Genomic DNA, 12,160 nt, shown 5'->3' with positions numbered 1-12,160 from the left:
CTGTCACAGGTGAAATCCCAAACAGACAATGCAAAATGCTTTCATGAGCATTTTTACCAGAACCAGTGCTATTTCATCAAATTGCGATGGTTACAATACACTTACAATAAAATATTAATGAAAACATCCTATATGGCTAATTTGTTTCTTCAGCACAATGTTTCTCTCAGGAAAAAAATGTTATAGGAAAGTACAAATTGAGAGGAAAAAATGAATTAATCTTTACAATACATTAATGTAGCAGTCACTCTTATCCAGAGTGCTTGAGCACAAGAGAACAGAAGTATATCCTTTCAAGTTAAATGAGCAACAGTGTCAGACCAGGCTAACAACACTCCTGGACCAGTGAGTGTGAGCGTAACACCATTCAAGTGCTACCACAAGTTTACTTGCGCTAACCTGAAACTAGACAGCCTAGAAACTAAGGGAAGCCACTGTTGTACATCATTGTCACTAGATCCATAACTACGTTATTAGATGCACAGTATCCAAAACAAATCACAATGCTGCTTATGTTATGTGTTTCAAGTAATAAAAGTAGTAGTTAGGGGGCGGGGATTGAGATGGAACCAAGATGCAGTCTGAAGAGGCGGGTGTTCAGTCTGTTTGAGAAGATGGCCAGTGATTCTGCTGTCCTGACGTCCATGTGAAGTTAATTCCACCACAGGGGAACCAGTCCAAATAGGCACTGTGGCTGAAAGGAGTGACTCTGTCAGGAAGGGACAGTCAGTTGCCCCATGGTTGCAAAGCATAGTGATCTGGGTGGTACATACGGTTTGAAGATCGACTGTAGGTGGGAGGGGGCTGTCCTATTCACTGTCCCGTATGCCAGCACCAAGGTTTTGAACCTGATGCAAGTGGTAACAGGCAGCCAGTGAAGTGAGGTGAGGAGGGGTGTGACTTGACTTCTCTGAACATGCACAGTCCACAGGAAACATCTCAGGAAAACTCTCCCAAGATCTTGTGTTTTTTTATGCCTTTCAAGTTTGACGTGGCTCTGTGACCCAGCCCTCATCTGTCTATGATCACCTGTAACACTAAGCTTTCCCAGACGGAAAGGACCTGCATCCTGAGTCCTGAGGTTTCAGCTGTCTTCCACAGCGCTGGGATAAGTGCAATTTTCCTTCACCTCAACTCTTTTTTTTTTAAAGGGAAATGAAACTAATTTACTCACAGACTGCTGGTGTTTTTTTAATACTTGCCAAAACTAACTGCGTACATATGTACATAACTTTATTCAGTAACTTGGCATTTTTTGTAGAACATTATATGCAGTAAATTAATCTGTACTGGTTAGAACAAGTTGCAAGGGACACAGGACCGATCAGACTGTGACTGGCTTCATGATGGCTTGTTCCCCAAACACTTGCTTGAAGTAGGTCACATGCTCCTCACAGTGCTCCCCTGTTTGTAGAGAAGGAAAACTGGTAAACTGGTGAACTGGTAAGAGGGTTGTATAATTTATATAATGACACAAAGAATGTGACTTTGTGGATTCCCTCAAAACCACTGACAACACACATTTGCTAAAGTGGCTGGAACTATGGAAGTTAGCATCAGTGTTTTGCCCAGACCAGGCAAATCTCTCTTTTTATTTTAATGTTTTAATGTTCACGGCAGCATAGCATAATGGTAAAGGAGCAGGATTCATAACCAAAAGGTTGCCAGTTCAATTTCCCATGGGGGCACTGCTGCTGTAAGCTTGGGTAAGGTACCTAACCCACAACTGTCTCAGTAAATATCCAGCTGTACAAATGTGTAACATGGTAAAAAGCTGTAACTGATGTAAATTGCTCTGGATAAGAGTGTCTGTTAAATGCCAATAATATAATGTAATGTAATGCAAACTGGAAGGGAAAGACTAATTTTGATTTTTCTTGACATACTGCACCTTCTGCAATTTATAAGAATTTTGAAATTTAAAAAAATTGATTAACACAATGTTTACTGGCAAGTGGTTTTCCAGTTTTAGGTCAAGTGTAACAATAATATGCAATAAAATCACTGCCCTTACCACATGCCCTTATGCTCAAATGTACACAGATAATTTAAAATTTAGCAGGCAAGAATTGGTCTTGGTATAGATCTTGGTTACTAAAATCAAATAAAATTGGGTAAATATCTTTGTTGGTATATACTGAGGTAAACCATTATTAATGTGTCTTATCCCTACCTGGGGTGAAACTGGGACTCCCACGCAGTCGCTGGTTCCTCTGCTCAAAGAACCTGAAGATGGTGTAGAAGAGCATCTGATCCTTGGTCTGCCGAGCAGCATCAAGGAACTTGCGTGCTGAGATGTTGTCATGGCTGCCCACACTTCGGATGAAGCGCAGAGCCCCCAGGACCTGCTGCTTGGAGAGCAGCACTTCCACAATCTCGTCGTTGGCTGTGGACAGCCTCTGTGGGCATATGAGGCATTAAAAGTGCTCACACAGCGGCTTGTGGGAATGCGTTTTGGCTCTTAATGTCTACTGCAATGAACAAAGAACCATACATCCAAACCTCAAGGATAAAATGCTGCTGAAACAAGGTAATTCTACAAATATGCAAGTATATGGCCCACTGGGGCACTCTGAGTAACTTGCATTTTGTAAACATGCAGTTTAAGACCCAGTGTTTTATATATTACTACAATGCTGCACACCCCAGTACTGAAGATCTCAATGATAAGAATAAATTGTTTATTGCTGACAAATACACATTTGATGTATTTGCCATCCTATGGCAGTGCCAATCTAAATGGGTTCCACAAATTTAATATTTTAACTCATTCTTCAAGGAAATTGGTCACCACAAGACAAAAATAAACCAATGGGAACCAATATTCTACTGGTAACAATTTCCCATTTCAACTGTCTATAAAGATGAATATTTCCTTGAGACAGCATCATTCATCTGATCATTCAATCATTCATTTGGCCAGACTTTGGAAAAGGCTGTCTTGTTGCTCAAAGTTTGGCAGATTTAACAGGAGATAAATGAGTATTTGAACAGTGCTGGCAGGGCTTGCCTTGAGCATGTCCAGTGAGAGCTGATGGGCTGGGGGGTAGGTGCTCTCCAGTGACAACAGCAGGCAGGCCTGGGGGAAGAGAACTGGGGTCACTCTCAAGCAAGCCTTCTTTGTATTAAAGCCTGACCTACCTTTTTTTAAATTTATCTTTAATAATCGTGCACCAGTTCTAAGCAGCGTCTGTCTGTGAGTGCTGGAGATGTTTCTGGTTTTTGTTCCATGTGAGATCTTAATTACATAATTGAGTCAATGGTTACATTAAATTAATGCAGATGACTTCATGCTGACTGGTGAAATGAGGAGTGCCTTGAGCAAATTGCCGCTGGCATTTATTCAGCAGGGTAACTGAACCAATGGTGTAATGACGTCAGATGGAACAAACACCATAACCACTGGCAGCACGAGAGGACCAGGGATGCATACCCCTGACTCTCACTCTTGTCACATGCTGGGTGACCTCCCCTCTTTCTACATTTCATCTGAGGCAACCCATCCTTTGGATCTCAACACTTGTCCTCCTTTCTTCCTTCCAGACTAAGGTAGTACGTTTCAGCCATCATCATTATGGATGTTGATAAACACCAGACAAACTCACCAGGGGCTTTGAGTCACTGAGAACGTGGTACTGTAGGAACTGGTGGAGCATGTAAAAGAGGTTGTGGTGGACCAATGTTTTAATAACCAGCTCGTAAAGATAGTGCTGAAAAAGAGCAAAGGATGTGATGAGTGGCCCACTGTAGAGACAAGAGGCACCACAAAGTAGGACAGGTCAGACAGTCGAATCCTTCAGCAACAGAACTGTGCTGAATCCTCTGAAGATGTAATTTGCATATATCCAGTACTGTTTACTTAAAATGTCAGAAAAAAGATTTGTCTAGAATATAATTTGGATGGATATCGGAATAATGTGGGTTACAGTGGGATAACACCATATTACATACAAACATATAACATAAAACACACCATCCAAACCTGCCATCCCATCGTTACGGTACCTGCACTGTGATCTGAAACTGGTTGAGTGAGCGGATGTACTCCATCAGCACAGCGATGACAAATTTGTGGGAGACATCCTGTCCAGACAGACAACAGACAATGCTCAACTCTAAAGAGTGGATGACCATTCTTTAATTGGATTCATTACAAGATGTTAACTTGTTTGACGACTGTTTGCTCAAAATCCTCAATGATGAGTAGCACAGCTCACAGATTCTGTGGATGCACTTTGCCCCCTTAGGATCCCCACCCCTCCCCACATAATGTTTGGTGTTAGGATAAGTGATGTGTAAGATGATCCTGGATGGGTTGTTGGGGCAGCTGGTCTGAAGCTTTGCAGAGAACAGCCTGAGCAGTCATAGGAACAATCAGGACCACATGACTGCTGTCCTTCCAATCAGGACCACATGACTGCTGTCCTTCCAATCAGGCAGAACGGGCACAAACCCAGGCATGCGATTCAGTGGAAACTTCCTCAGACATATGAAAGACTGCTCTGACATACAGTAGTTAATAGCTTTGCACTACTGTGAAAAGCAGCACTTGGGTGACAAGCATTTCGGTATCCTAAACCAATCAGTTCATTCTTACATCCTTATCCACATTAACAGATGACTGAGGAGGCTTGATTTAATAAAATTACCATTCTGTGTGCTGGCCACCGCTGCACTGCCAGTTTAACAGTAGCAGCTACACCCTGGCAGCACTATTCAGATTTTCTTCACAATATTTTACAGTGTTTTACAGGACAATTGTTACAATTAATCATCTCATTAATTGAATTAAATGGGAGCCAGTGATCTTTAAGCCTGCTGAGGTCTTCAGCAGCGGCCTTACCTTCCTCTCTGTGAACACGGACAGGACGTGAGTGTACATGTCAGACTGGTCGATGACTGCCTGTGTACGGACCGGTCTCTTGTGAGTGCTGCCACCCCTGGCTGGTCCCGACTCTACTGCCTGCACAGGAGGACAGCACATAAGATGAAACCATCATGAACCATCAAGGACCACTACAAGGGTGAAAGACAACCTGACTTCATTACAGCAGTTTTAGCAGCTTTCTTTAAAACACTCAGAACTTAGGGAATCTTAGTTGAGGCAATGACTTGTGTTTAAGCCTGTCTGGGTTTGAATGCAGGTAGGCAGAATAACTTATACTACAATACATGAGCCACTACTCCTCAGATTTCACTGGGAAAATAATAGTAATTGTGTCGAAAATAACAATGTTTGAAAAAATAATTTGAGTGGAATTCCAGAGCAGGAAAAATCTCACCAAGGTGTAGCTCTGCTCTGCCTCCAAATACTCTTTATAGACCTGGTTCAGCTTGTCAAAGACAGTGGCCACCACTGGTAGATTCCTTTTCTCTCCCCCATTAAGCACTGTCAACAAAAGACATTTACACTCTCCAAACCTCAACAAAACATTGGTAATGTTGCTGCATCACCAAAGCAAAGTGATACCAAAGCCCTGTACTGTCAGTTACACAACACATGCTACATGGCACATAGGCTTGGATTAAAAACCTGAAGTAAAAAAGAAAAATCTTTTGCTAAAAAATAAGCACGAAATAAAAATGTTAATATAAATGATCCTGAAAAACATCATTTAATCTCAAAACAAGTACCACTTCCTTTAAAAAAAACCAATGCTTTGCCATGCACATTTGGGGCTTACTTTGAGAGCACACTGACAGAATAACCATCTTGCAGTCCCGTCTGTGCAGCAGAAAGTCCATTAGCTTGCCTTTGTCCTGCAGGAGGTTAACTGCTGGCTGCAATTTCACTTGCAAGTACCACAGATACCCTGACACCACAGAGAGACACGGGAAGTGGGGTTACTGAACGTCACATGCACAAGCACCATGAGAACCCCAGGTGTTTTGTTTCCAGCAAAGTTCCTAACCCCTTGTGACCCATGCAATTCAAGGAACAGTCAAAATATGAAAAATAAAACTTGCATCTTTAGGAGATGAGTGCTTGGAACGACTGTAATGCTGAGGGGCCTTTCACTTTGACATACAGTTTTCAGTGACTGTCCAAAACTGCCCATGTGCAGGACCTTGAAAATGACCCCTATGAATTTACTTCCTTCAAATTTTCATAATTTAAGTAAATATGCATTTTTCTTTGTAACATATGAACCAGTTGAACTCTTGAAAACTTTAAAGCAGCAATGAAATCAGCAAAGCACACATATAGCACACCTAAGTATGCAGGCTGTCAGTCTGCATTAGTAATATATTTTCTTTAATAAAGAATGTAGCATACAGACAGAATTATTTTGACTGAACCTGTTTCTGTGTGTTCTGTGTCCCAATCCATTACAATGGCTTTAACAGGGCTGAAAACTCAGCAGGGCTTAAGGCATCCTGCAGCTGTGATGGCGATCACATTATGAGCGGAAACAATGGATACTTACCTTCACTGGCACTAATGATGATGTCTGGCTGAAAGACACTCCAAGTAGAAGAGTCTGAATATTAAGGGAAATCCCACACTCATAACATATGCAAAGAATTATGGATATTACTCTTAATGAATTGTTCTTTCTGAGATCATTGGGATTGGGATCAAAGTACAGTCACTGCAAACTGATAAGCTGCCAATAAAACTGTATACAACAGTAACTAACAGTAACTAGTAATTATAGTAATTATAACACTCTGTTCCTCAAAGATCTACACCGCCAGGATAATTAGCGGTTAGAATAGGTAGCTATTGGTTCTCTCAGTTGATTTTGATCTTTAATTAGCAATTATTAATCCACTGATCAATTAATTTAAATTGAATAGCAAGCTTGATCAAAGGCCTCATGCAAAAGCGCCATGTTCCTCAACTTTGTTATAAATTTATGACTTTTTAAAGCACAACTCACTGACCTATAATATACAGCTCTAGCATGTACCCACAGAAGACAGTGGACTTTTCAGTGTTTTTTTTGGCACTTTCCAGTTGGTTATCACAGGCATAAGCATAACAAAGCTGCTCTATCCACTCATGGATCTAATGTTGTGCATCATTTAAACACGGGCACAGCTGACATTGCTTAAGGATACAGAGTTCGCAACGTATGGGGGCCTGGGTGGCCACGGCAGCAGTACCTGAAGAGAGAGGGACAGTGACACAAATGAAGCTCAGTTACAGGCAGGGGGTAATCCCGCAAGTGGCGGGCGGAGGGCGGGCGAGGCGGGTCATACCAGTCAGCGGGATCTTATAGGGGTGGATGGACCGTGCGGGAAGCACTGGCTGGTGGACGTTCAAGGCGCTGTCCAGGTCCTTCAGCTTGATGTCAAATATGATGGAAGTCTGAAAGCATTGGGTTAGTTCATCACTCATGGTTTCATCATGAACTTCAGTAAGCCTGCACAGAAGCAGTGCTTACAGTGTCTTTGCTTAACACCACATAAGACCTGCAATGGCATTACTTGAAGGATGAATCTCAAGAAGGTGGGAGGCTAGGTTCAATATATATTGCCTCCTTTAACCATGATGTTCTTTCCACATTTCCTTGAAGATTAGAGTCTCAGTTGACTTACAATTTTAAAAAATGTTTTAAATTATTAATTTCATAATTATTTAATAATTCAATAGCTTCCAACAGCACCTCTGAAAAAAGTTCTGTAGCTTTACATCCATCGTATTCTGACCCAAGCTCACCTGAGAGCTCTGATGATGCACCACCACTAAATTGTCCACCACATTAAGCGCAAACTTCCCTGTTGTGTTCAGCTTCAGCACATGGGTCTTCTTACAGGAGCCCTCCCTGGATTTACAAAATGAGTCATTCTTAGTCATTTCCCATTCAAAGCTGTTGCCAATGTAAAACTGCCAGTCAAACCGAGAGTGCTAGCTACCTGGGTAGGTGATAGAGAACAACTTCAGCACCTGGACTGTTGGCTGTTCTGGAGTGATGCTTCAGATACATTACATACAGCTGGCCATAGCTGTGGGTGCAGGCATGGCGAGGGAGGAAAACATTAACATAAACATAGACATAGACCATCAACCGATGACCTGTGCAACTGCACAGCAGAGAAATAAGACAATTTAGACAATACAATACAGCTGTCATCTGTCACTCACATCGTTGCCACAGCGATGTCGCGCTCTGACAAACTTAGCTTGGCAGGTTTGGGGACCACTGGCAGCTCAATCTCAAATTTGGACATTTTGGACATTGTTCCACTCTGAATGGCAGTTGAGGGATAGAGAGAATTAGCACAACCTCGTAATGGGTAGAGGTCAGAGTGATATCAGCCCTGTAACAGCCACACAAAATGTAAATATGTAATTTTGTAATATCAAAGTAATTTATTGATGAACTTTTTTTCAGTTGAAAATGAGTATGAAAATGGCCACATAAAGAGATCTGAAAGGTACTATATAAACAATTCATTTTACTTAAGTAAGTTGTACCGTGAGAGGACGAGACAGTGAAGGCCTGAGAAACAGCACAGACAGGAATCCTATATCCAACAAATAACACCCTTAAGCAGACACTTGTGACATGTTGTAAAAACGCTATGAGAACGCTACGTGTGCAAGCTCTGCCATTTCTCACCTTGAAGGCAAAGGGCTGCAGTACATTGCCCTGCACAGTGGTAGACAGCAGGATGACTGAAGTCTCCGGGCAGTACATATACCAGTTCACATTAATGCTCTGACTCTTCAACAGCTTCAGACTGCGCTTATCTGGCAGCACCTGCAGCAAAAGATACACAGGCCTTATTATTATTTCCATTATTTTCTTCAGGATAATACAATTATATTCTACCTCTTTATCTGACAACCATACCCCTAGAGAGCACTAGAAGATACAGGTGCAGTGTATAGTGCAAAGTACAAAATACTGAAAGTTGATGGATGACTGAAATACACCCAACAATATACCAAGCACATTGTACAATAGAGCAGTCATACATCACAGAATGAATCAAATATATAATTATACCATAGCATTAACAAAGAAAGGCATGCTTTAGGCTGGAATGTTGATCTAATTAAATAAAACAAGTGGTGTACAATAGCAAGTGTACATTAGTTTCTTTACATTCATATAAGGGTTCATCAGCTGTCAGTATCCAAATATTTAAATTATGAAATGTATCTATCAATATACTTATTTTCAAACAACTGTATATGGATTAAAAGAGGAATAAAGGAAGCCATTGCAGGAGGATGAGAACAAATATAAATTATGCATTACAATTACTTTCTTTGGATTTATAAAGTAAATATTTATTACAACGTTAAAACACGATATGATTTCAGTATAGCTCTTAGGGGGAGCCTGACTAACCATGAGTGAAACTGCAGGAACCTACCTGATAGAACTCGATTCCCTGATCAGTGATGAAAACAATTTCATTCCAGTTGGTCCAACAGAACCCCAGAACACAGGCATTCTTGGTCTGTGAAAGACAACAGTCAATCCGTCAATTTATAACGACACCGGAACTACTCGAAATTACTGCTTCACGGGTTGTGTACCTTGCATTCTTGAGAGTATTCCAAGTGTGGGAGCTCGGGAATGAAGTTGATGAAGTCCTAAACACAATGGAGAAATGTTATGCAGACGTTTGTGACGTGTTTGTATGCAGACGTCACATTCAGAAAGACAAAGGCTATAAAAACACTTATATGTTAATATATTTTAAAGCGTTCATACCACTGATTTGGCAGTTCTTTGGACGGCTAAAATCTTGTTTCCAAAAGAAAATTTGATACATTTCACTTCACCTTTGTCATCCATTCTGGAAAAAGAAATCACAATCACATCGCAGTTTCTGCTTCCAAATGTTCCTGGGTTAATATGTTAGAATCGCTACTTAAGAAAGACGCCTCATTTTGTAACCTACCTGAATGCAATCGAGTTTTTATCGTCTGGTCCTTTAACCACAACCCCGGTAGCACCACCTGATCGAACAGCGAAAACCTGTCAAAATAAACAACAACATTAGCTACAGCTATTTGATGAAATCAAATTAAAACAAAAATAAGCAATGTGGGAAAGGTTCGAGATAAGTAGATTTATATCGACATTAGTTTAACTTTAGAGCGTAATACATACAGATAATTACCCATTGCCAGCTAGTCAGCTGGTACATATCAGCTACCTAGGTGGTCTAAGCATATAAATATTATAAATAATAAATAATGCTTTAACTATGTAAACTATTTATCTAGTTAGCTATTGCAAGCCATAGCTAAATTAGTATATTATGCAAATATACCTAACGTAATTTTACCGCTAGCTTCCCAACTAGCTTATGTCAAACACTTTATTAAATAGCTAGTCAGTCAGTTGACTATCCTACTCGACACTGGCACTGATAGACACCTAGCCACCTGGAAACCATCTGAAGATGGTTAGCTAAAATCAGACTTAAACGTTCCAGTCTACTGTAGAGAGCCAGGAAGGAGCTACCTAGACAGCGAGCAACAATTATTGCCATTTCAACTGAAATCCTACTTTATAAAAGTCAGGAATTACAAGACCTGGCCATTGATTCACACGACCTTACTTGCTTATTTGCTTCGTCAAAAAAGACATTGTTGACACTGGAAGCATTTTCGAACTGAACCGGGTTTTCGCAAAGTTCCAGATAATGTTCTTCGGTCATTCTGCGGAGGTTTAACGCGATCGCCTTGCACTCCCTCCCAGTCTCTGGACAAGATTTGGCCTTCTGTACGGCTTTACGTTCCTGGTTCCTGTTTTTCAACACCATGTGATCGTTTATTCGTTAGCTACGTAACAAGTCTTAAAGCCACAGCACATCCTATTGGAACACTAAACTCAACTCTATCAAGCCATGCGCACACATCTCTCTCTCTCTAATCCGCTCCAACCCAACCAATTTGATGACATTGTGTAATGACTGTTACAGAATCACTACTGGGGACTGTTAGGGACTATTAGAAGTACAGTCATGTTGTCACTGCTGTTATTGATCGTTATAGGCAACCATACGGTCCCTATGATATAAGGAAGAGACCATTAGGCATCGTGGGCATGTTAAAAATGAATGTACGCTGTGTTGAATTTAAGGATAATTGTTAGCTGCTATGTATAGGGTGAAGAAGCAGAAAAGTTGCAAACTGACTTGCATTTAAATTTAGATTTACTTTACTTAAAGAAATCAATGTTTTGGAATAGACAAAGCTTTCATCTGGCTGTAGTATTTGTTTTACTGAAACAATTTGTAAAGGGTTGCAACATGGAGGACATTCACGTTGATTAACATTTGCTGAGTTACTTGGTTCTCCCTACCTGTGTTCACATGCTGTTCTTTGTGCTCTTGTGCTGTGCACGTATTTAATGTACTTTATCAAGATAGCTGAGTGCCTGCTGAAAAAAGAAAGACAAAAATCATTTGAACAGGATTTGCCCCTGACTCAGTTTGGTTAAGATATCTCATGTCACTTTGAACTGTACCAGGCCTCTGTGTTTTCTTGATTTAGAGCATTGGGCAATTTTATTGTATTTAATTTTTAACAAGGATCTCTTCTTTTTGCACTTTTGACACAACTCTAAACACTAACAGTGCTCAATGGTCAGGATGCCCCTCCAAGGAGAAATCCTAATAAAAAACTGCTCTGCCAGCAGACCCAATGTGCAGCCACTGTCTCTTTGCTCACCTCCACTGATACAGAAACATTATGGAAATTGAACCTGAGATGGCTAGAGGCCACTTGAATCTTGAATTCACATCCTATAATACAGAATTATAACAATCCTTTTCATTCTCCAATGGAGTAACGTATAGGCTAGTTCACAAAAGTATACATGCACACATGCAAAGACACAAGTAGGCCTACTTGATTTCCAGGCAGGCCCTTTCAATCATTTCAATGACTCAAAGACCTCTTTAACCTCTGCTAGGCAACTGATGACACTTGTTTTCTCTCAGCTGTTTTCAGGAATCAAAGATCCTAGTATAGCTTTCAGTTTTTTAAATAAAGATGCAACATGCATAGCTGGCATATCATGGTCTGTGCAGGAACTTCTGCATGACTCTAAAATGACCTAAAAATGTGTAGTCCAAGCCTGAAAACAAACCACTCAACGTTATTTGGAAAGAAAATACTTGTCTGTTGAGGCCTGGCAAAGAAAGTAAACAGCGCCTTAATGCTAATGCAAGAAAACACAAT

At 40.7% G+C, this 12,160-nt stretch overlaps 1 protein-coding gene across 1 annotated transcript; it reads right to left on the bottom strand.

Annotated features, from left to right (window-relative positions):
• Positions 1 to 581: 581 nt before the first annotated feature.
• Positions 582 to 10,684, bottom strand: rmc1 (regulator of MON1-CCZ1). The gene is made up of 20 exons (XM_036553566.1): positions 10,534 to 10,684; positions 9,868 to 9,944; positions 9,678 to 9,762; positions 9,500 to 9,556; positions 9,334 to 9,420; positions 8,571 to 8,711; positions 8,093 to 8,196; positions 7,864 to 7,953; positions 7,667 to 7,772; positions 7,207 to 7,315; positions 7,066 to 7,110; positions 6,429 to 6,482; positions 5,685 to 5,813; positions 5,283 to 5,389; positions 4,844 to 4,963; positions 4,006 to 4,083; positions 3,606 to 3,710; positions 3,011 to 3,079; positions 2,174 to 2,399; positions 582 to 1,404 (listed from the first exon to the last, which is right to left on the bottom strand). The coding sequence occupies exons 1-20, from the start codon at positions 10,630 to 10,632 to the stop codon at positions 1,325 to 1,327; spliced, it is 1,968 nt and encodes a 655-aa protein (XP_036409459.1). The 5' UTR covers positions 10,633 to 10,684; the 3' UTR covers positions 582 to 1,324.
• Positions 10,685 to 12,160: the final 1,476 nt, after the last annotated feature.

The sequence above is a fragment of the Megalops cyprinoides genome, chromosome 2 (genome assembly GCF_013368585.1).
Source record: "Megalops cyprinoides isolate fMegCyp1 chromosome 2, fMegCyp1.pri, whole genome shotgun sequence".
NCBI lineage: Eukaryota > Metazoa > Chordata > Actinopteri > Elopiformes > Megalopidae > Megalops > Megalops cyprinoides.
This window is presented reverse-complemented; position numbering and strand designations above follow the sequence as displayed.

Excerpts from the sequence above, each read along its gene's own strand:
- rmc1 (XM_036553566.1), bottom strand. The coding sequence starts at position 10,632 with ATGACCGAAGAACATTATCTGGAACTTTGCGAAAACCCGGTTCAGTTC. Across the intron at positions 7,773-7,863 it reads GTTCTCTATCACCTACCCAG|GGAGGGCTCCTGTAAGAAGA; the intron begins GTAGCTAGCACT and ends TTGTAAATCCAG. Across the intron at positions 4,084-4,843 it reads CCGTGTTCACAGAGAGGAAG|GATGTCTCCCACAAATTTGT; the intron begins GTAAGGCCGCTG and ends CTGTCTGGACAG.